This window comes from Aythya fuligula, chromosome 8 (genome assembly GCF_009819795.1).
Source record: "Aythya fuligula isolate bAytFul2 chromosome 8, bAytFul2.pri, whole genome shotgun sequence".
Taxonomy (NCBI): domain Eukaryota; kingdom Metazoa; phylum Chordata; class Aves; order Anseriformes; family Anatidae; genus Aythya; species Aythya fuligula.
The window spans coordinates 28,858,092-28,883,173 of record NC_045566.1 but is presented as its reverse complement, the minus strand read 5'-3'; the positions used below and the strand labels follow the sequence as shown (position 1 = coordinate 28,883,173).

Genomic DNA, 25,082 nt, shown 5'->3' with positions numbered 1-25,082 from the left:
GTCTTCGGGAACAAAGACTGATAAGTCAACCCCATTTTATTTTGAAATTCCTGTAGATATTGGAAAAAATAACGGGTAACACATCTGTACTGTGTATGTCTTCTGAACTACAATGGCAAATAAAGTTTTCACAGCTGCTTAATTTTTATTTTATTTTTTTTCTTGTGGAGTCTTAAGTTTTAAACGTGATCTCTCATACTTCACTGGAACACCATTTCATTTAAAGTTTCATTCCTAATTGCACCTGATTGTATATTAAAGGTTATCTTTGCTAATGAGAAGACTATTCAGTGATACAGCAGGTTACGATACCTAAAACAGTAGTTTTCAAATCAAAAGATTTATGGAATATCCAATCAGTAAGTGAAAATTCAACAGAGTTCCAACATCTACTTCAATGTGCTTTGCTAATGAAACTTGTATGCATACTGCCAAATGTAGGTTAACAACATGCAAGTATGCAGAACTGCCAAATTCATCATACAAACATATTCTTACCAACTTCAGCGTTGTCTATATTTTTGCAGTATGTATGGCAGAGCAAAATTTAACATTCTATATTGAAAAGAAAAAGTTAAAATACTCCTTTAAGACAAATTGAAAGAAAGTATTAATAATATGATTGAATCATCAGCTAAATTACCTTCTTTTTGCAATTGAGGATGTAACTTACATGTTGCATCTCAATTTATTTTTCCTTATGAAAGATCAGCAGCTGAAAGTGGAAAGCAGAATATGTACTCAAGTGCTTTCAGTTAATAGTGTAATAACTAGTCTCTCACTAGTTAGACTTCCATCAACAGAAGACCAATTAGTGAAAGAGGTAATTACCTTAGGTTTTAAGCAATAATGATGGACCCATAAAATGAGAAAAAACTTCTTGTTCATAAATTTTTCATATCTGATAAACACATAAAAAATTTTTAAAATACACATTTTGGTAGCAAAGAAGTGAAAAACTAAATTAAAACATTCTATTTTTTACATAATTTTATATATATAGCTTAATAAAATATTCTCTTAATACATTTTAAGACTGTACACAAGTTAATAAATGTCATAATGAAATTCATTAGAAATATATTCAAGTAGTTTCAACATTAAAAATTTTAAATCTGTATATAATAACATGGAGTAATAATTTCCACAAATTCAACTTCAGTGCATCTGTAGTAGTCATTAACCAGAAGTTTCCTGCTGTTGAGAAGTTGCCTCCTGGTGTTAAGGTTTTAATATATCTTGTATTGAAGAATCCTCATCTGAATGAGCAGCTTATTTCCTTAAATTCTTCATGAAGGACTTCCATTGTAAGATCTCAACAGGTTTCACCAAAGCAGCAAGGCTTTAGTACTGAACATATTCAGACTGAAGGGACTGTGCAGAGAAGAAAAACTGATTAAAACTCACTAAAAAGGATATATTTATATGTAATACACATTTTGCACTTAAAGATGTGCAGGAAGGGCACATCTTTAGGAAGGACAGGAAGGACAGGAGGAAGAAAAAGAGTTGGAAGTGGATCTGAATTTCTGCGTAGGAAAAACTCAAAATACAAGCAACTCAAAAAAACTGGACACAGAAGCTCAAAAAACAAACACTAAAATTCATCAACTTCTCTGTATCTACATTCCTCCAAACCAAATTCTAGAGATTCTTGGAGAAAGCACTACAAACCCTCTAACATAACAGCGTAAAATACCACGTTAAAAAAATGTGTTGGGAAAATATATGATTACAGCTATTATAATTATTTCCATTTATCCTGAATAAGAATGAAAGTGCTACTGTGAAAAAACAGAGCACGCTTAAGGTGTTGATTCAGGTAATGACATAGGAAATATTCACATTGTAGCTCATTACTGAGAAAAATATTACAGCATCACAATTTTCCAAATTAATAAATTTGAGTGTAATTACTAAAAAGATTAAAATTATACTGTTACTGCAAATTGTTCATAAGGCTCTGCAAATAACATATTTAAGAAGGAGGCATAATCTAATTACTGTATTTATTTCTGGTTCCATTACAGTTTTCTTATAAAGTAATCAGTTTAGAGAGAATCTGAACATTTTATTACCTCCTGTACAAATGTGTTGAGGAAGGTGTCATGACCAGAATGTTTTATCTGAGAGTTCTTCATTGTACTGGTGCAGTTGTAAATGTTGTAAACAAACTCAACTCATCCACACCCCACACCTTATATTTAAAACTGCATCAATACAATAGGATGAACAACATGAGTCCTACGAAATCTGAGCCTTATCGTCTGGTTTCCACTATTCCTCCTGACTTGTGACTGTAGATATGCACACTGGCATCCATAATGAAACCTGTTAGTAGAAAAATCACTTCAGTATAAACCTTTAGAACACTAATACTGCTTTTTTTCTTCCTCCTATCCACTGAGACTAAACAAAACGTTTCTGAAGTTGTCTTTTAAATGCATTTTTCACATGTTCCAGATCTGAGACCATCTGGATAATCTTTCCTAGGTTGAGAAAGAAGTGCTGCCAGCATACAGACACTGACTAAAAAAGGGTATGATTTTAGCACCAAATAGATTTGATAATGAAGGATATCGTTTAATAGAAAACAATTCACTGTAAAACAAAGCAGTGATAAAAAACATTCTTTTTGTTTTCTCTTAAAGGTCAGAGTCACTATGAAATATACAATCATAAGTTTCTCCCCCCCCAATGTTCTCTAATCATTCTGGGTTATAAGCTTTAGTGCAAACATTTGTTAAGTTATTACAAAGAGGGAGGCAGAAAGAATATCCCTTCATTAACAAGCACTCAGAACTTCTGCTCTCTTAATGATCCTCAAAGCTATCTCATTTTTGGAAGAATATTTTTAAAATCAGAATTATGGTTGCATCAGCTAAAGCAGGATTTTAAACTGATCCTCCAGAATTGAATTCCAAGCAAAGTTGATTAACAAAAACCAAAAACGCAGGAAATTTAGCGTTACACACTAGTGTGATGTACAGTAATAGATCACTTTAAGCTTGGACAGCAGAAGAATGACCTGAAAAAATTGTACATATTCAGTGTTCTCAGGAACAGCTGGCATTAGTTGACAGAGAACCACGAGCAACACATGTAAGACAAAATAGACAGTAACCAGAAATTTTATATTACAATTTAAGTAATCCTAAGTATTCTGAAATTTAAAATTCATTAAATTATTATATATATGGATATTCATGGATATTCTTATCCATGCATTCAGATTGCTTGAAAACAAGATTGCATGTTTTGTAATTTTCATTACAGATGGGTGGGTATTTTTTATTCATTTAAATATTTATTTTAAAATAATCAGGAATCATGCTTCTTAGTGTTTCCACCCTTCACAACAATTTTTCTAGAGTAAGATTAATTGAAAATCACTTCCTGTAAAGTTCCTATTACTAAAAACATGGTGGCAGTTATAACATAGCTGTTGTAAAATATATGGACTAATTTTTGAGTTCAAAAAGTCAAAATATAGTTGGGATGTTGATTTTTTTTCTTTTTTTTTTTTCCTTCCTGGATTTTACAGTTAAGTAATACTCTTAATATTTTACATTGTCCAAAGAGATTGACTGTAATATTTCAAAACCTAACTTTTTTTTTTTTTTTTTAATCTCAAATGGAGGAGTTTTCTATTTTAGAATTCACATTTCTACCTCCTATTTTGCAGTGAGTCAAAGTATAGCCTTTAATTCTGAAAGCTTTATTAAAAACAGAAAGCCCCAATCCACCTTTACAAGTCACAGGCTGGTATTTAAGACAATCTTTCTTAAAATAGAGGAAAAATATAAAAGAAAAATAAAATGAAGTTGCTGAACTGCCACAAAGAGAGAATAAAGTTAGTTAAGTAAAATCCTCAATGTGTAATCCTACAATGGTCTCGTCTCCTGCAGTGTCAAGCTCAGCATTTTATACCCAAGTATCCAACATTTAAACAAACGAAGAATTAGATCGCTTCCCTACAATTAATGATATCATTCTAATCAAATTCATGCTGAAGCAACTGCTTAGATTATCTTTTTCTTGTTCAGTAGGAGACACTGAAAGTCTCATGGAAAAGAAAATAAACCATGGATCCATCTAGGTGCTAGAACCACACTCACATGCATTTAACTTCAGGACTAAGTCAGCTACAAACTAACTTTTTAAAGACAACAACCCTACAGCATTTAGGTCTATCTGTTAGGAACTGAACATGCACCTTCTCCAGAAAAGAGCAAAATTCAAGTATTACATAAGGATTTTATCCTAAAAATAGTGATCTCACAAGTAATTAAGTCTGAATGGCCCATCAACTCTCCCAAAACATTGTTGAAACAAGAATGTTGTAGAAGGCAAGAAATAATATGAAAACAAGATCCACTACAATAAATCAGGATGTATTATAAGAACTACATACACACTTCAAGTGACCCTTTGAGTCTGCTAGATTTACAGATCAGTAAGATACACTATTTTTTTCCAAAAAACTATATTCCCTGATGTTAAGCTGTAGTTAAGAAAACCTTTTCTACAAGTATCAAGTTCATACACATAAATTTTAAAATACTGTTGCACTTCTGAATTTTTGAAATTTTTCCATCTTGCCAGTTTCCATGACAGCTATAGAAGCAAAAGGTGACTCATCTTAAGACTACCCAGATACATACTCTCTGGTAAAAATACATTGTAAGGAGTGATATTTTGTGTTTACAGTAGTTATAAATCCAAGGAAGGAATCTTATTGTAGTAGCTTAGATGTGGTTTTACATTATAAGATTATTTCTGCAAACTATAATTGTGAGATTATGTTTAATCAAAGCACACTACTTGTTAAATTTGCAAATAAAATATTTATTATACTTGGTCAGAATGGCACATTGTCCATTCTATGAAAACCAAATTTTTTAATCTAGTTCATCAGCATATGGCATCATAAAACATGATAAGGAAATGGATACACTTAGCAAGCTTACACTGATGAAAGAACAAAAGCCATTAGGGAAAAATATATGGCTGACAACCACAGGAAGACATAGTCACAGCCATTTTTGTTTTAAATAGAATGTGAAATAGTAGTATTAATAAAGGGGTATTATTATTTTTTTTCATAAAATTGAGAAAATGAGTATTAGATAACATTCTCTTCCATACTGGAAAAAAGAATGATGTACTTGCATCACCTAAAACTTAAGGTTCCTCATTTTCTCACTAATTATATTAAAGAATGTTCATTAGAAATGAACATTTACTGTTCTAACCATCTTAAAATGCTCCTTCACCACTGGTGTTAATAGTTAAACGAATAAAGAGAAATAAGAATAAGGTGATTTCCCAAAATAAGAATACCTGTACAACTACAGATAGATAGTTTGACATCTAACTCTGGTTAAGTGAATTCTGCTAGTAAAAAGCACAGGCATGTAATTCATATCATTCAAGAGTTCTTTGACGAGAAGTTAAATGAATAAACATAACTATTGGTATATGTAATAGACTTCTGTCAGGTACATTATCTGATGTGCACCAATTAGAAAAAAGCTCAATGTAATACAAGCACTTACTGCATCAAGGCTAAGGTTTGGCTGACAGGACTTCAAGTAATTTCAGCATCTAAAGCAGTGAAGTGGAAATCATTAAACAAAATTCTATTTTTAACAGAATTCTGCCAGAACAGGTGATAAGGTTTCATGTTACTCCATATTTTGCTCATGAGCTTATGACTGCTGATGAATATCAGCACAAACAAAATATTACTTCAAGCACTGACATCCAGATAAGACAATCTTCTGTGGTTCACAAATTGTTTCCAGGAAGAAGAGGGGGGAAAAAATGATGCTTTTATTCAACTAAATGCAGAGTTCTACAATAAAGAACAAGGAATGCAGGACATTAAACTGTAATGTGAGCGTCAGTATCTTGGATAGCAAGAACTCCCAGTGCATTACAGTTAAAGAAGCTAACGGAAGCTTTGAATATATAACCAGGATGGCACTAGGTAGAAGCTCTCTGCACCTGAAAGATGTCAGAGTGCTACTTTCTGAAAAATAGTTTTCAGAAAACTATAAAGGTTTCTAACATTATCCAAATGGATGTTTGAGCCAGTGTCATACATGCAAAAAGTTCTACTTATCAAAAGACAACAAAACTGAGATAAATAGCGTGAAATATCTTCATGACAAGAAAATAAGCTAAAGGACTATAATAAAGAGGTATATCAAGTTTCAGATTAAAAGGTTTTAAGTGTGACCATCTTCCAGTAGTGGGACCAACTATCAAAATAAAACCAATCAAAATAAACCAGTCTCTTCAAAATGTCAAATGTCTTCAAAACAAATCAATATCAAGTAGGATCCATGTTAGCCAGTACATTTGAGACTCACTACCAGACAAAGAAGTATGCAGAGATTAGATATCTGAGTGTATAATCTTTGCTCCTTATCAACAAATGGTATTAAGCCAGGAACTGCTGAAAGGTTATATCTTACATCCTTCCATTACTAAGTCACTAGGTAGGAAAAAGACTAACAATGTTCTTAAAACAGCACATTCTAGAAAGCTAATTTTTCCTGTAGAAATACTTCCTGTTCAACCTAAAACTTCATTCTATGCCTAACAGATTTCATTTAAATCGTTATTTTAAGTCACTTACTAGTTTTGTTGCAAGGGAACAATATTTCCCTCCTGACGAAGATGCTCATAGCTTTACAGTGTCAGGATAACCATTTGCCTCTTTGTTAATTACTCTTTTTCTCTTGCTTAAACTAAGCAAGAATCAGTGTTCCTCATTTTCCTCCCTTTTTTGTAAGAATTTCTCACGCTTATCTAAGAAGGAAGCACGTATCTCCAATACAAGACATGAGACAGTAATTTATATTGTAAACCCAGCCCCTTTTCCTACGTGTTTGAGGAATTATTTGATCAGTTCCATTATCTTTAAGTTTACAGCTTAATCTTGATTTCACAGCAGATTAAATAGCAACATAGTGCTAGCCTTCTGCAAAAGGCTAGACAGAAGAAGGAACAAGGCTTCAATCATTACTTAATTTCTAAACCTATGCTTAAGGGGCAAGCCCACCAACTTTGCTTTTCTTGATAAGGATCACTTGTAGCATAAAGCAACTACCTTTCCAAAGGAGATAACAGTTACAAATTTTTAAGATGTAGTATTTTTATTCAACCTCCAAAGCTTTAGCTGTTTGAGGAAGTGTCTGCTGTTCCTGGAATGGTTTGTATGACTACTTGGTACTCTTGTAACCAACCGGAGCTATTATGAATAACAGCAACTTATTTTTCATGATCAATTCACGCTACTGGTGTAAGGCAACTCTACCCCTTCGGGCTCTCCACGTAGGTTTATGTATTAATGTGTAATATGTAGCTGTAACTAAGATGTGGCTAAAAACAAATAATTACTTCTGGCAGCATACCAGTTACACAAGGTTCTCTATTGTACTATTACTAGGTACTTCTTATTGTACTATTCTGTTACAGGAACTGATTGACCTTCCCAGGAATTATTGTTCAAGTTTATTTAAATGTGACAATATTGAAGGTTATTGAAGGCAAGAAATCCAAAAATGAGATGCTTTGCCACTTAGATATTCAAATTAGTGATTGCTCTCTACCTTTCTTTGTGTACTGACTTTTGTTCCACTATACACAGCTGAAGCCTTTGTCAGTTATCCTCTTCTGAGAATTGAATTTCTGTAAGCATCTTGGATACAAAACTGAGATCAGCTGGAAAGGCTGACTTTCTAGAAACATCAGAATTTATGAACAAGTGAAATACTCATGGCTGTGTCTCAAATCAAATATCCTCAGTTTGCTGTACAGCTTTTCATCTTCCCTTTTCATCTCTGTGTCTAGAAGAATTCAACCAAACTAGTAAGTAGCTTGAACTAAAACAGTCCCGTTCCTCTAGAACTGGTTTCCTTATAAAAGTTACTAGGATGGTTTCTGCATCCAACTTGAAACAAACCTCAGTTACGTATAGTTTGCCTTGTAAGATCCTATGTAACAGGTGAAAGTAGTACCAATTTAAAGAGGTACGATAACTTCAGGCAACTTAAAAGAATGTGGTAGTATTCAAGAAGTCCCTAGGACATAAGTTACTGCCAATGTTTAAAGTAGTTTAAACTCAAACTGAAACTCAATACAGATCACTCAGTGATCCTAATATCATGGAATATTAACACTTATTGCAGATAAGTTGCAGTGGATAAGAAATGCATCGTAGCACAACTACTCTACTTTTCAAATGCAAGCATCCATTGAAGGAATAACAAAACATCTGAGGTAACAAGTTCCCTCACAGCAGCTTTGTTTTCATAATACTTTTCGTACTAGCTAGGTTTCAGTCCCCCACAAATTCCACAATGAAACAGTGAAAATGCATTTCCTATTGTTGCCTGTCCTCATACAGTGCAACTCATACACCCAAGCTATAAACATGTGGCTTCTGACCTGTAAGTGGTGCCAATATACTAGCTGTTAATGAGAAGATTGGTCTCTTACTTCAGGAAAAAAAAAAAAAAAAAAAGCACAACACAACCCATGAATGACCTTTTATGCTGATGTCCTAATAGCATGCAGGGTGTGTATTGCCTGTTTTAAGGCAGTGGACTTGCCACACTGAAAAACAGTAGCAGGTATAACACTAAAACTGTAGTTGTACTGAAACAAATAACGTGTCTGTGGTAAGGAAACAGAAAGGAAAGGTGCAATATTCTCAAGTTACTTATATGTGAAGTTCATTTTATTTCCAGTGGCTGAAAAATGTAAGATATGAAGTGTCAGTAATAAACGGAGGCTGATGGGTTCAATTAATTATAGGCAATATATTCCATTAAGTACAGTGCAGTAATTTTAATAATTAGTATGATATCCAATCTTTGGAAACCAAGTATATTAAGCTGTTTATTAAATACTTATTTTTTTCCCTGAAATTGACATTCTGTAGCTGAATTTCTGATTCCACAAGTGAAGTCTCTCTAGTCTCTCTTCTCTACATTTTGCACAGCATCACTTTCAAGTTGCACTAATTTATTCCTGTATCCTCTTTATACATACTCTTTCGCACAGAAAAAGGACACAAAATAAAACCAAGGCAGCAAAAGTTCTATAGGTATGAAAACTAAAATGGTAAGACCATCAGAAATATATAGCCCTAAAATATTTTTCATTTAATGTTAGAAGAGTACTTCGGTTTCAAGTCAAACACACTCATCTTTTAAAGGAATCCTATCCTTAAGAATGCACTATCTTCCATTTAGTATGACACATACAGTATAAAAGTTTCTTTAAATCCATTTTTGCATGAAGATTAAGATGTATAATAAAAAACTTATAAGCTATATTATGGATAATTTGCAATGAAAATCTAAAGGGGATGAAGGTCCATAAAAAAGGTATCAAGAAAGGTACTAGCTTAAGTTTAGTATTGATTTCTTTTCATAAAACCTCCATGATCTAGATGCTAGAAAATAGGGAAAAAAAAAAAGCAGGAAAAAAAAGCAGCTGAAAGGATAGTTACTTAAAAAGGCAACAGACAAAATGCTGTTGAAAAATATTAAAGGAAGTCAGAAAATTAAGCTAGTTTAAGATTAATTTTTTTTTTATTTTTTTTTAAAAACAGCTTTGCTCACAGAAGCGAGGAAGATCAGCAGTGGTCAGAAGCCTGAAAGAGTTGTGACTGAACTTACAGGAATTGATCGAGTCTGGTATTGTGCTTGAGGAGCTGTAAGGCCCATAAAGGAGGGTTGATGCGTACTCATCTGTCACGGCGCTCTGAAAACTGGTTTGGCTGCTCAGGTTGTTGCCACTACTGCTGTTTCTGTTGTACAAGTTGTTGTTCAGTTCATGGTTATTTCTGCGAGGCAGCTGCAAGCTGCCATTCAAGTGGCTGGAGATTTGGCTTACAGAAAAACCTGTCCTAGAGGACAATGATGTCATTTTGGTCTCATCATCATCTGAAGCATCATACAGGTTCCCTAGAGAACTGGCTAGTCTGGAGTTTATGGAAACGCTGAATGGAAAACACATGGGGGGAAAAAATACACACAATGTATGTAGTACGTACACATAACAGACAATTCAGAAGACATTAGGTGAATAATATGGACCATTCTGAAACAATTAATGCGTGCACACAACTTTATCTTCTCTAAAGATGAAATTAACTAAAAACAGATTTCTGTGCTAGGAGTTCCCATACTTCATTTACTCAAGCCCCTGTCAGCTTTCACCTCTGTCAAATCACGCACACGTGCAGAAGATTGTGTTAAAAGGTTGAGGCAGTGAGTGATCTACACTAACATACTTTATCTGCATGTAAGTTTAGGAACTCCTCCTCTGTTTCTTAGAGGTAATAGTGCGATAAAAGTCTTCAGATAACCAGGAAGGAATACGATAAAATTTGAGACTAACAATAAAAATAAGGTGTCAAAAAATCTGATTTAGTTGTTTTAAAAGTAAATAGTTGTGCCCAGAAGTTATGTAAAATGCATCATTATATATTTAATTTGACATCCATAATTACTTAGTACAGTAGGAATAATGGAATTGAATAGCAATGAATCAAGGGTTCGTAAAAATCATTTCAATTACTGCTCAGTATTATTCTGAGATTAATAATATACAGATTTATAGGAATAGTTGCAAAACTCCTATAAATTCACATGAATATAAAAAAACTGAGCAACATAATACTGTTTCTGAATTAACACAATCCTCCCCAAACTTACACTGGTAGTGTTTTTATGTGTGTGTGTTTGGGGCAGGGTTGTTTGTTTTTCTCTCCCCATCTGTAGGCAACTAAAATTTGGCTAGTGGAACAGCAAATAATTTTCTATGTTAATTTAAGCCTTCTCACACCCAAGAACAGCAAGTCCTTCATAGACTGCATATGTGTTGAAAACCAGTAAGCATTTGTACCAAAATGAGAAATAAAGAAAAAAACCTTTTAAGGTTAGAGGCTGACGATGTGGTAAATCTGCTTATTCTTTCTGCAGACGGTAAATTAGCTGTCATGGCTTTGGAGGCCTTCAGTGGAGACATGGATCCTTCGGTGCTGCCTGAAGTATTCAGTCTAGAAGTAGTGGAGTTTTAGTGAGAAGTAAAATTATTATAATTGAAATGCATATCCCAAACACACAGTCTTTCAATACATAGACTGGTATTTTCAAAAGTGATAATCTCAAGATGTACTGAGAACTCAACAGCAAATTATTTGCCTGGTTTGAGAAACACTTAAGGTGTTTTTCTCTTTCTGTACCACATTATATTGTTATAGGTTACTTTTCACCTCAATATTTTGTGTCAAATTTGCAATGACAAAGAATACTTTTTAAGTTTAATAAAAATTAGTAAATGAAGAGCCTAGAAGTAGTATGAAACTCTCTCCATCGTTAGACCAAGGGGGTATAGTCATGATCAGCTCCTAAGGCCTTGGGTACAAGCCTCCAACTACAAGCACAGAAGGAATGACAGCAATATAGCTTTACTTCCACACCAAAAAAAAAAAAAAAAAAAGAAAACCATGTAAACAGAAGTCTCTGAAGTTAGACACCTGGAGTAATCTATCTCAAAAATCCAGGCTGCAATAAAACTGAAGGTAATGTGTTCTTTTTCATATTAGTGCTTTATAATGACAAATACAATGTCTTACATAGTGTATTTTAAATGTAATGGTAAAGGGTTCAGCGGTTACAAAAGCGTAAGACCTAAATCCACTATTCCTATAGCTCTTAAAGTTAAGCCAATTTTTATTCTCGGTTTTATTTTCTTTAGAGGGGAACTGTTACTACTATTTCAATTTCAGTATGTGTCGTAAATGAAAAACATTTATGAAAATGAAAAGAAACCGTTGGCTTTCTTGGATCCACAGAAACTTCTGGGAAGTACTTATTTGTAGTAAAAGGTACAGTGTCCAATTTTAAACCATCAGAAGGTACTAAAATTCAATATTCATCTGGTACATCTTCTGATAAAAATATTGATTGTATAGCCTGTAGTCCATCTACAAGAACCACACAGACCACAACTTGTGATATACAGGCAACATTTAGCTGATTTAGGTTTTTGAGACAAGTATTTATTTTTACAGAAATGAACGGGTTATGAATTAACTATCCAACTTTCACTGCATAACAGCATGGATATCAGAAAATATGAAGAAATTACTTGTATGTACTAGTTATTAAGGAGAATTCAAGGTATCCCCAAAGTACAGCTGTATCCTTCTGCTTAACTATTTATTTTTTTTTTTGTGATTTGCAGCTGCTTAAAAAATGTTTGTTCCCTGCCATTTCTCACAAGTCTGAAACTGCTAATCAATTGATGTGATACGCATAACTCAAAACACTGAATACAGAAGACTAAAGTGGTATACATTTAGAACTATAATCGAATAGATAATTTCTTAAGGTTAATACCTGAAAGGTTGAGATATGGACCTGGTGTGCAGTTTCATTTCTTGCAGCCTAAAGAAATGAAAGAAGGCATTTTAAAAATCAAAACTTAATTTATTTCAAGTATACTTGCATATTTCACACAGGCTTTAAAGCATGAAACTAACTTAATTTTAATTTAAACAGCAGAGATCATTTAGTATTAAGAACCTGCAGGTTTAATTCCAAACTTTACATTTTTACAGACCCTAAAAGATTCAAAATTGATATAACAAGAAAGAAAAACTACAGAAATTAAAAAGTATTTTAGTTAGGGACAAGTTTTAAAATGCTACATAGACATAAATATGAAGGTTTTGAAATAGTTTTCTGCTTTATCTTTTGCTGCCAAAAAGTAAGTAGTTATCCTGAAAGGAAGACAGAAAATAAAAGAACAAATTAATAAAATAAATATGCAACTAATATACACACACAAATTTCCATCACAGAAGTGGCACAACTAGTACCACTGCTTAAACAAGATGGCGTACTTGCTATAAAGATCTGATAGCAGAGTGAATTTAAAATTGCAAATTACCACAGAATTATTTAATTACCTCAGAGCTCCAGTTGTAGTAGAGCATGGCCTTCTCCGACTTTTTAAGGCATGAAGCTTATCTCCCTGTGTCATGCCATTCTTTGCTTCCGTACCTGTTTTGTCTTCATATTCATTCTGTGAAACATAAAGTATGCAAGCAAAGAAATATATAGAATTTTTAAGAGCAATGTAGTTCAAAACTAATGAACATCTCCTTTGCAAAGATTAACATTTAAAAGGCTATTTTACAATCTTTTACATTCATGGGGAACTATGCTATCTTTGTACAGTTCCAGTGAATAAAACGTGTCATTGTACAATTGCACAACCAAACCTCAAAATCAGTTCAGGATGCTCGAATCTAATGCCACTATGTATTTAAATACGTCTGTTTTTATAGTACCTGAATTCCAACTCTTTCCGCCATAACTATTACTAACAGTTTAAAATTTTTACTAGTTCAGAAAAAGAAATGTTCACTTTAGCTGACACTTCATGCCTCTCCTCACACTAAATAATTATAAGATCCTTAACCCAGATGTACACGTAACAGCAGTAATCCACAACACTGCAATAAAGGGACGGATATCTATACACTCATGCATTACCAGCTAGAAGCTTGTAATAAGTAGATTTCCATTAGGAAAATTTATCCCCTATGTTTTCAAAACAAATGAACAAAAAAACCAACAACAACAACAACAAAACCACACAACTGAAAACTGTGGAAGACTTATCTGAAATTACACAAACCTTCCTGAAGTATAAGTGCCCAGAAGTGACCGACACTTTTACATGTATTTCACAAAGTTTTGTATATTTTTCACAAAGTTTTAAATATACTCCAAGTTTTTTTGTTTTTGAGAAAATTGAGATTTGTTCTAACTGTCACACATTTAAAAAAATGTCCCAAAAAAACCCTCAAACCTAAATGTGATCTATAGCTACTTATAATGATCAGCTTTATATCTGTTTATTTTAAATTCTTCTTATGAACACTTACCTCCCCGTATTGATCCAAGTCTTGTACTTTTTTCAAGCTGTCACTGATTGACATATCACTCAAGCCACAAAGAACTCTGTTAATGTTTCCATCAACTACTCGTTGTTTCTGTTTGGATTGGATGAGATCTCCCTCCAGCCATAACATTGCTTGCTTCCTTTTGGATTCAAAAGGAATCAATTAGTATCAATAAATTTGCACACAGATAAAAACAATATGGAAACATGCTACTTTTATAGATTGACAACATTTGAATCCTCTGTGCATCTTCAACTGAAAATAAATAGTCTGCACATTTTAACACTAAAAAAAATCATCTTTGATGGTTAAAACATAAAAAAGAAGCAATCTCAAAACAAGTCTGTAGCCATTGAAGAAATATTACACAACTAAAACTTCATTTTACAAAATCCTAATAGTAAAAGAGATTAACTAACTGAATTGCCATAGCATTTAAAGGCTCTTAAAAGCCATTTAAAAAAAAATATAAATTAATTCTTTTATATACATAATGGGTAGAATAAATGATGACACCACACTTTAACTTACTATCAGCATACATCTTGTGTATATGGATATTGTGTGGCAGAAGTGGCCATCGTCATGTAAAGTTTAACAGGAGTTTAGGAGCAACTTTCAGAAAATACAAGATTATATCCTTTAGACAGGTGGCAAAAATAATCATCATTTAATTGCTATGTACTTGGGCTTAGCATGCTTTTGCTGGATAGATACCTGTCAAGCTTCTATACATAGAAGTTCCAATTCAAGAACTGAGATCCTATTACCTATTATCATAACAAAATTAAATTCTTAAAACTGAACAGAAAAAAGTCTGAGAAGATAACTTCACTGGAAACTTTTCTTTTGAAACAGAATGTTAAGGTAAAGCCTAAGAGTCAAGTAGCCTGAGCCAGTTGCCCAAGCTTGCACAATAACGAATGGGAAAGCTAAACACTTACTGAAAGGTTTCACCACATCCCAAGAAAACTAAGTGTGTTGGGGTGGGGGGGAAGCACACAAACCCACTAAATCCACCTAACAAAAGCAGCCTATAAAAGGCATTCAAATTCAAGCACATTTTAAGTCTTTCAAGATTAATTGCATTCACAGTAGCAAACTCATTTGATACCCTCCTACCCAAGTGATGTTTTTTTCCTAAAAAAAAAAAAAAAAAAAAAAAAAAAAGGAAAAAAACTTGTTCAAAACCTCCCTCAATAAACCTCAAAGGACCTAAGGAGATGAAGCTTTGACATCTATGAAAGCTGGGAGAGCAAATTTGTAAGATTTAACCTTTTTGTCAGATGCAATTTTGCAGTCCTGAGACCAAGACTTTTCATATTAGACTGATAAAACTGATGTTAGTTTCTTCCTCCTCATTCCCATTTTGAGGCTACTGGTGACGTCACTTGAATTTTGTCTGAACATCCAAACAGGTATCTATTGCCATTAGGTTTGTCAGTTTTCACTGACCAATACAACAACTCTTGGATATAAATGATACAGATACTAATGAAAACATCTGAAAGATCTTTGGCTATCTACAAAATCAAATTAAGTATTTCAAAACCACTGCAGAAAAGACTTAGTTACTGTACATTTATTTCTCATTCTTCAAGTGAACAGCATTTACTAATCACCTAATATCTTCCTCTCTTATTCGTGCTGTATTATGGAAGTTATTTTTAGAAATTCATCAACCAAGGATCAGCAAGGTGTAGAAAAAATTGATCTGTCTTCAGTGAGCACTTGTGGTTCGTGAAAGTTTGTGATTTACAGTATTTTGAACAATGGTGGGCCATTTCTCAAATAAATGAGTATCCATTCCAATGAGTAGAACGTAAATAGGAATCCTAATTCATGCTCCATTTCTGTTAGGAATTACAGTAACACTTCTTTCTCTGGAATCCTATTTTAGATACAAGGTCAGATAATGTTTTTCACAGAATCACAGAATTTTTAGGTTGGAAGAGACCTCAAGATCATCGAGTCCAACCTCTACCTAACGCTAACAGTCCCCACTAAACCATATCCCTAAGCTCTACATCTAAGCATCCCCCAAAGACTTCCAGGGATGGTGACTCCACCACTTCCCTGGGCAGCCCGTTCCAATGCCTAACAACCCTTTCGGTAAAGAAGTTCTTCCTAACATCCAACCTAAAACTCCCCTGGTGCAACTTAAGCCCATTCCCCCCTTTTCTGTATTTATACAGTATCTTTTCCTCATAACAATGAAAATGCCTGATGTTTAGCTGAAGAAGGTATCACCTCAGAAATATCAGCATGACTACTACAGTAGTAATTCAACACAGAAGTCACTATGAAATTAAACGTAACATCAACATCACTGAAGCCAGTGTAATTGTACTGGAAATTGTATTTCCAGTCAGACCCAGTCAGGATCAAACTTTGAATCTCCCATTCAAATTACCTGTACACAAAGTGTTTTCAAATTAAAGTATATAGTAAAATTTGAGAAAGAGTCATATTAAAACTATACAGATATGTTTTGCTAATAACTACATTAGCTCCAGGTCAGAAATGTTCATACATTATGCCAGGAATCTGACAGAGAGCATAAGTTGTCCACCACACACTTATTTAATCCTTAGTTACAATAAAGAAAAATGATTCAATTATTACTATGGCAAGATTCAAGTGACATCATAGGCTTGAAGTATATAAAGTATATCTTTCCTATATTAACATTTTAATAAATCTTTATTGCTGATTTAATCTTACATCTACACCTGGAATTTATACTGCCAATGTTTATCTCCTAAGACCCCCAGATCACAAATATGCAGTCTTGAGACCCTCTGCCCCTGAAGGCAACAAAAAGCACAGCGCTCCAGAGAAGGGGATTGCTAACAAGCTCTACCTCAATCTCAAATTAATCTCAACTTAAATATATTACAACAGGCAGTAATATACAATATTAGAAGACAGAAAATAGATCCTAAACAATAGCACAAGATGGATAAAGATGTATGTAGCGGGTTTATGTGGCAAGGTTTTGGTAGCAGGGGGCCATAGGGGTGGTTTCTGTGAGAAGGATCTAGAAGCTGCCCCATGTTTGGTAAGGGCCCCACTGTTTTCCAGAGCTGAGCCAATAAGCGATGTTGTTTTGTGCCTCTGTGAGAGCAGATTTAAGACAGGGAAAAAGAACCCTGTGCCACACAGCAGCTGGGAGAGTGAAGGGAGTGAGGAACGGCCTTGCAGGCGCCAAGGTCAGTGCAGAAGGAGGGGGAGAGGTGCTCCAGGCGCCGGAGCAGAAGTCCCTGCGGCCTGTGGTGAGGCCCATGGTGAAGCAGGATGTCCCCCTGCAGCCCATGGAGTACCACGGTGGAGCAGGGTTCCACGCTGCAGCCCGTGGAGGAGACCACGGTGGAGCAGGTGGCCCTGCACCGACGGAGGCTGCCGCCTGTGGAAGACCCCTGCCGGAGCAGATTCCGGGCCGGACCTGTAGCCCGTGGAGAGGAGCCCACGCAGGAGCAGGTGACCTGGCAGGAGCTGCTGCCCGTAGGGGACCCAGGTTGGAGCAGTTTTCTCCTGGGGGATGGACCCCGTGGTACGGACCCATATCTGGAGCAGTTCTGGAAGAGCTGCTGCCTGTGGGAAGCCCACGCCGGATCAGTTCATCAAGGACTGCATCCCGTGGGTGGGACCCCACAGCACAGGGGACGAGAGTGACCGAGAAGGAGCGGCAGAGAAGAAGTGCTGTAGACTGACCATAACCCCCATTCCCCCGTTCCCCTGCGCCGCTCGGGGGGAGGAGGTGGAAGAGGGTGGATGGGGGGGGGGGAAGGTGCTTTTGGTTTCTTTCCTTTGTTTCTCACTTCTCTAGCTTGTTAATAAGATTTATTGCTTATTACTATCTCCTTATGCCGAGTCTGTTTTGCCCGTTACAATAATTACTGCATGATTTTCTCGTCCTTATCTCAACCTTTGAGCCCTTTTCACATATTTTCTCCCCATTCCTCTTTGAGGAGGGGGAGTGAGAGAGTGGCTGTGGTGGAGCTCGGCTGCCCACTTGAGCGGAACCATGACAATGTAGAATAAGGATGTGTTCTTATTAGAATAAGAATAAGAAAAGCAGTTGATTCTTAGTAGCAAAGTAAATACACATACTCTTCCAAGAAGTGTTGCTGAGGTCCTATAATAGAGCCTGGTCGACATATTCTTATCCAAGCAATGGCTTCAGCATGCGTGAATCTATAGTGTTTCATTATGTAGCAGGCAATCAGCGTTCCTGTTCTCCCCAGGCCAGCTAAAGAAACACAAATATTACACACAAAGTCATGAGCATTTCCTAATTATCAAATTCAAGTATAAGATATAAGACAACTTTTTAATAATGTTGTTTACCACTTGAATATTTGAAGAAAATTTCTGATTCAGTATCCTGTTTGCCATATTATTGGATTTCAGTGCTGTACATATATGAACTAGTATATCATATTTACAAAAAAACATCCTTAAGAAAACATACAGCTGATCACTTCTCCCTTGTGAACTTCTACCTCAAACATTTTGTAGGGGTTGATATTTAAGAAAACTGTGACCAAGCTTGATTTTGTACTTGCAAAACTAGTTAAATAAGTAAATCCAGATACCTTTGTACCTTCAGATATTTATCAATCTCTCCTGTTGACGGATTTTTTGAAACAGCAAAAATCCCATGGCTTGCTGTAGCTGAGCAAACCAAGCTACCAGGGCAACTGTGAGAAGTTCCCATGACAGTGTTCCCACATCACCCAATTGAGGAATTTAGAAAAATATTGTTACCAGCAGCTGGCTTCAAGGACAAGGTTTACATGACTGCTAATCACAAGGGGGTTGTTTTCTTGCAGGTGGAGTTGTTTTCTTGTAGTTGTTTGTCTGAGTGCTTTTGACCAATAATCTTGTGTGAAACACTATCCGCCCCTGTTAAGTTCACTATAAAAGTTAGGCTATTCAGGCAATAAAATGGAGCATGATCTGACTCTACTGGTGTCTGTCATGCTTTCAGCCGTGCTTGCTGCAACACTCCCCCACCCCTTTAAGCCTCCTCCTTTTTAGGCTGAATGGTCCCACCTCACTCCTCATAGAAGTGCTCCAGTCCTTTGATCAGGCCCTATGTTGGACCATTTCTAGTAAGTCCGTGTCTGTCTTGTACTGAGGAGCCCAGAACTGCACACAGCACTTCAGGTGAGGCCTCACCAATGCTGAGTAGAGTAGAAGGATCACCTATCTTGGCTGCTGGCAATGTTTTGCCTAATGCAGCCAAGAATACTGTTAGCCTTCTTAGTGGTAAGGGCACAGTGATTTGTTCAACTCGGTCCACCAGGACTCCTTGGTCCTTTTCTGCAAAGTTGCTGTCCACAGCCAGGTGAGTCCCAGCACATACTGGTGCCTGGAGTTGTTCTTCCCCTGTACTTGGTGAAGTGAACTATCTATATAAAAAGCAATATGTATTGAACAGTATATAATTCTGCCACACCAACAAGTTGCTGGCAAATCAGCTTGTTTACCTGACATGCATATTTAGTGCTCATGAGGAAAAACAAACAAAACACAACAACATTGATTGAATAGCACTATTACTGTTTCAGATCAGCAAGACATTTGTCTCCACAATGTCCTTACACAATTCTTTAAACATACATCAAGATGAACCCTTCAGAGCCTTTGTTAATCCTTCTCGACTAAGCATGTTCTGTATATTTTCTAGCTGATACGCTGACATAGGCTGGTTTGAAACACTGGCATCACAATAACTCACATTAACTTGAAACGCAGAAGTTATGCTCCACAGAAAAATGTAGAACAACAGTCCCAAAAGCACAAAGAAAGCCTTTCAGTCATTAGCATTATACTAATCTGCTAGGAAATGCCAATTGTGAAAGAATAATGCAAAAGAGAAGTCTGCATTAACTAAAACTCTTGCATTCAAGTGAAACTAAAAGAAAAAAAATCATAGAACAATGAACAACAGTTTGTCAGTTTCTGTACACAGTAGTGTAGGCTGAAAGAGCTTAATATGCACATGAAAATATTTGGTATTTGTCACATATTTAGTCAAATTAAAAAGCAGTATTACTTTCACATGAATAGGTTATTTTTCAGGGTTTTATCATTTTTTAAATTTTTTAAAATAAATTCTATGCATTTATACTTATTTTGAACTTCAGTATGAGAAATAAATACACACACGTACCTTTACAGTGTACAGCAATAGCACCGCCAGCATTCTCACAAATGTTCAGGAACCTCTGAACTATACTGTCGCTTGGTGTGCTTCCGTCTATGAAGAACAAGTCATAATGCTCAAACCCAGCATCAGTGAAACGTTTTGCCTCATAAATTTTTTTGTTTAGCCTTATGATTGATGTGACATTATGTTTCCTGAAATAGGGAAAGTAGGCTTCAGGTGCATGAAGAGGATAACCTGTAAAAAAACAAATAAAGCAAGGTGCATTGCATCAACTGTTTTATGAGAATGAAGTTCAATGTCCTGCTAGTCAAAATCCTTCTAAAAAATTTTGACTAGTAAACATCCTAATACTTAAGATGTTTTAATATTTTATTCAGAATAATACAGAAAGTTGTTGATATTGAAAACATCCACAAAATGCTCACTATAATTAAAAGAAATCAGAAAAAAATAAAGCACAGCATTTCTGAAGCACTGTACTGCCTCTTGTTTAGCCCATTCCCCTCTACTTGTAGAGATTTACAGATAGTTGAAAGCTAACTACATATATGAACTTAGCATTTCAGAACAGCTCTTTATCATAAGAATAAAACATGCTTTAATAGGACAGATTGTGTTTATGAGGAAAGCAGATTGGTGATCTACATTATGGACAAGAGGAGTAGTCAAGGGTAAAGCAATGCCAGAAAAATTTATGCTTCACTGTGATGAAAAAAGCTTTATTGCCTTGATTCAATTGAGACACAATATGATCCTCTAGATGAAGTGTTCATAAAAGTAGAGAGAAAAAGGATTAAGTGATGTTCTCATCAAATTTCTAGTTAGTTTACTTCTCCTTTACCTTTAATTTGCCAACTACTTTCTTTTCCCAGCTCCTTCTTGGTAAGTTTCTGCTAATTTATGCTAGATTTCACCTCAGCCCATGTATTTTTCTTCTGATTCTTAAATAGGTTTACAGTTACTTCCCTCCACATCAATTACACTCAAAAATTAAGCTACTTGATATCTGCACGCATTCCTGAATTGAACATTTTTAAATATCAGATGCCTAGGTAGTAAGTAGTGTAAAACTGCAGAAAAGGTGCAGGTGAAATTAGTCCACATCATATCCCCACCAATACAATAGCATTACTTGATCTCCCTAGATCGAACAGGTTTGAGACGTTTCATGGGACATTTCTACAAGTCATATACACATTGGTCAATGCAATTAGAGCCACAGCATAATGACAAAAATGTAGCTTTGCAATGTGTACTTACTCTCATAACTGGATCCTAAGCATTAGTGTTCATTTAATAGCATTTCAGTTGTATACACATTAAAAACATAACAGATTCTAAAAAACTTAAAAGATTTTCCAGACTCTACAGAATAATTTAGATCATTTTGAAGATGTTCTGCAAGAAGCGACTCCAACAGTGACTAGGGGAAAATCCAAAGCAACCAAAATATCGTCTCCCTAGCTTTTGATTAAATCTTCAGTGGACACATTGTACAAGTAGAGGAAACATGAGAGAGCAGTAGTAAAGAGGTAGATACTCAGAAAACGCGCTCTTAGAAACAAAATAGCATGGTACAAGGAATGAGGTGAAATTAAGCAAGAAATATGACAGATTTTCCTTTTAGCTGAACCAAATCTCTACTTTGTCAGTCAAGTTTCTCTTTTATATTCCATTAGAATTACATATTTCTTTTATATTCCATTAGAATTACGTATGTTCTTTCCATTATCCCTAGTAGGAAAGACAAGCTTCCTTTTAAAGACTTTCCTTGCCTTTGTTACAAAACCCTTAATACAACTCACCTTTAATTTTGCATACTCATCCTATCAGGTGTCAGTTTCCAGAAGGTAAGTAAAGTACCTGAGTTTTTCTGGTATTTTTCTCTGAATGGAAATCACTGACTGTTAGAAGAGACCTTTGAAATTAAGTTCTATGACTGCATACAAAATGTTCACTGCATTATTATTATTTCTGAAGACAATCTATAAACATCTATGATCTTTTGCTCATTTGCTACATATGTTTAACATAGAATCACAGAATCACAGAATTTTCTAGGTTGGAAGAGACCTCAAGGTCATCGAGTCCAACCTCCAACCTAACTGCTACAAAGAAAAATAATAGCACTAAAATATACACTTTAAAACCCTGAACCATACCATTTTCAAGTTTGCTTTTTGGATGTGGTCCACTAAATGCCAGAAATTTTCCTGGAATAATCCAGTTGAAGTCACCATTTTCTACTCGCTGGAAAAAAATGCAAGAAAGAAGAACATTTTAACATCTCTAGATACAAGTTAAAAAAAATAGTATTTTTTTTTTTGTTTGTTGTTTTTTTGTGTTTGTTGTTGTTGTTGTTGTTTTTGGTTTTTACTATGTTCTTGCTGCATTAAAACACCTCAAATGTAAAAGTTTGTCCTATATTTATAAGCTAAATAAGAACTAAACGTAAGCTGTTTCTCAGAAATCTCTTCATAAAACAAAGCCACAGCAAGTTTTGCTAAAAAGTTTTTCAAATAAAATTGGATCCTATATCTAAGGTATTTGTCCTGTACAGGACTTGTGGTTTTAAGACACCTATGTATAATATTGCTGGCAGACAGTAGCATTATCATGTGTTTTAGTCAAAGAATATGGAAAAATGCTTCCCTGTAAGGAAGTAGGCACTAAAAAGCCAATTCATGGAAAACAAATTACAAAGAACAATTAGCCTTCAAAAACAATTATCCTTTCTCCGTAGAAACAGAAATTCACACATTGGCATAGCTCTAATGAGCTCGCAATCATAGAAGCAAAATATAGATCAAAAATAAAAAATAAACTGAGGTTTTGCATCTCTTTGCAAAAATGGCTTTTCATTTTTAAATGAAAACTTCAGAAAGGTTCTGTGAATTCTTTTCTTGATCAAACTGAAGAATGTCTTCTTTTTAAATGAAGATTGCCCATTCCTCATTTGGCAATGCAATTATTGTCAGCATGACTTTTAAGGACATGGCATTCAGTTCAACTGCATTATGAAGCTTGTGTTTTTTGCTCTCAGCTCACCAAAACATCTTAATGAGTGAAAGGTTCTGATAATGGGCATTACTGTAATCAATTCACCAACTGTTTGCTTAGCTAACCCCATTAGGCTTGCTCCAAATATCCTCACACAGCAAAAACTCCGGTAAGTTAACAAGCTTGCGTAAGGACTAGTGAAATGATTCTTACTGCCAAGTCAGGACCGCTCCTCACAACACACAAATTTCTATTCCAGACTGCAATCTCAATATCATGGCACCTCTACTCCCTTCATTAAAGCAATTCTGTTCAATCAATCTGAATTATTTTTATATTTGCATTACCAGTTTTATTTATGAGTTAATTAGTTCTTTGTAGTACACAGCTTTTTGTGAATAATTTAAATTTTAACCACTCTGAACTATATATATTCAGCACCATATGCAAACATCACTGTAGCAAATTGAGAACTTGGTTAACAAAAGGGGAATTAGCTGCCTTAATAGTGCAGTAAGATGGAAGAACTCTATAGTTCATCTTCATAGATGAAACTGAATTTCCATTAGCCTGTTCCTTTTAAATCTTATGCAACTTTTCTCCACACAACTATACATCTGAAGAGCTAACAGAAAAATATGGAACAATTAAAGTTCTAGAAATACAGCACAGTATATGTCTAAAATACAAAGCTGACCATCGTACATAAAATAGTAGAAGACACACAAAGAATAGACAAAAAATTTAAAAAGGATTCCAAGTTCTCACAAACTCAGACAGCGAGCAGGATTCATTCAGACATGCATACATTTCACAGAAATGTAAAATGATGTTAAGCATTAAACAAGATATTGGGGCTGTTTTGTATACAGCTTTAGCCAATTGTTCTAATACTTTCTTTTCAGGCAGCTCATTGTATACTATATATATACATTCCTAAGAGTTTCCACCCGCCATTCTTTTTTAGAATGAAATTTTACTGCTATACACAGATTAAGCTAAAACTAAGTAGTTCATCAAAGGCCACACTAATTTCTCAAGCTATGTTAATGTTCTGAACTCTAAAAAGAGAGCTGAATATATATTCAAACATTTAGTACACCTCTAGTCTATAAATCTTTCTCCCTAACCAATGCAATAGCAAGAACTATAGACAGCTCCAAAAATAACTTCCAATACAACTACATTGTTTGTCACTGTCTTCATTAAAAACCCTCTTCCTCCTTTCGAGTGGAAATATGAGACAAAAACACCCAACTAATCTGGATATACACTTTGGGCCTGGAATTTCCTCTGGACACAACACAGCTCACAGGTGCAGCAAGGGTATATTTCAAAGTATCTCTGCAGCAATATTGCTTTAAATGGCTGTCTATTACTAGAAGATAGAGATGAGAAGAACTTACACAGTTTACATTTAAAATTACAGAATAAAGTCCTGAAGGAATCCAGAGCCACCCAGAGCATCTATTCTTAATTTGTAAGACAAATGGCAGAAAAATGAATGACAATTTAGCTTTCTGGGACTTCATTAAGGAAATTTTTAGATGTATTTTAATTACTAGAATCCCATATAATGCACTGATTAAAAAAAAAAGTGAGCTCACAATGTGCTTAATCTATATGGCTATACAAAAATTTATCATATACCAAGGACTAATAGCATCTCAAGAAGCTGTTCCACAGGTATTAAAAGAAAACAGATTTTGTGGGGCAGCTGAGAGACTTGGAGTCATATCCTGGAACAAGAATGGGAAAGCATGAAAGCAGTCCCAGAAGCCAGGAAGGCTATGAGAAAACAGATTTCTTGCAATTTCAGTGCATCACATTGTAACGATACTCATCTTGCATATTGTTCAGACAGAATAAAGTTTCAGGTATCTGTAGGCTTCCAACAATTAC

The 25,082-nt window shown here is 35.0% G+C and overlaps 1 protein-coding gene across 1 annotated transcript in view; it reads right to left on the bottom strand.

Annotated features, from left to right (window-relative positions):
- Nucleotides 1-1,012: 1,012 nt before the first annotated feature.
- CDC14A (cell division cycle 14A) overlaps nt 1,013-25,082 on the bottom strand; it is a 58,881-nt gene continuing 34,811 nt past the window's right edge. The window contains 10 exon segments of the mRNA XM_032192026.1: nt 1,013-1,374; nt 9,699-9,759; nt 9,761-10,021; nt 10,955-11,083; nt 12,429-12,476; nt 13,001-13,116; nt 13,985-14,141; nt 18,116-18,254; nt 20,184-20,414; nt 22,343-22,430. Of these exon segments, the coding sequence (XP_032047917.1) occupies nt 1,345-1,374; nt 9,699-9,759; nt 9,761-10,021; nt 10,955-11,083; nt 12,429-12,476; nt 13,001-13,116; nt 13,985-14,141; nt 18,116-18,254; nt 20,184-20,414; nt 22,343-22,430 (1,260 nt within the window). The 3' untranslated portion in view covers nt 1,013-1,344.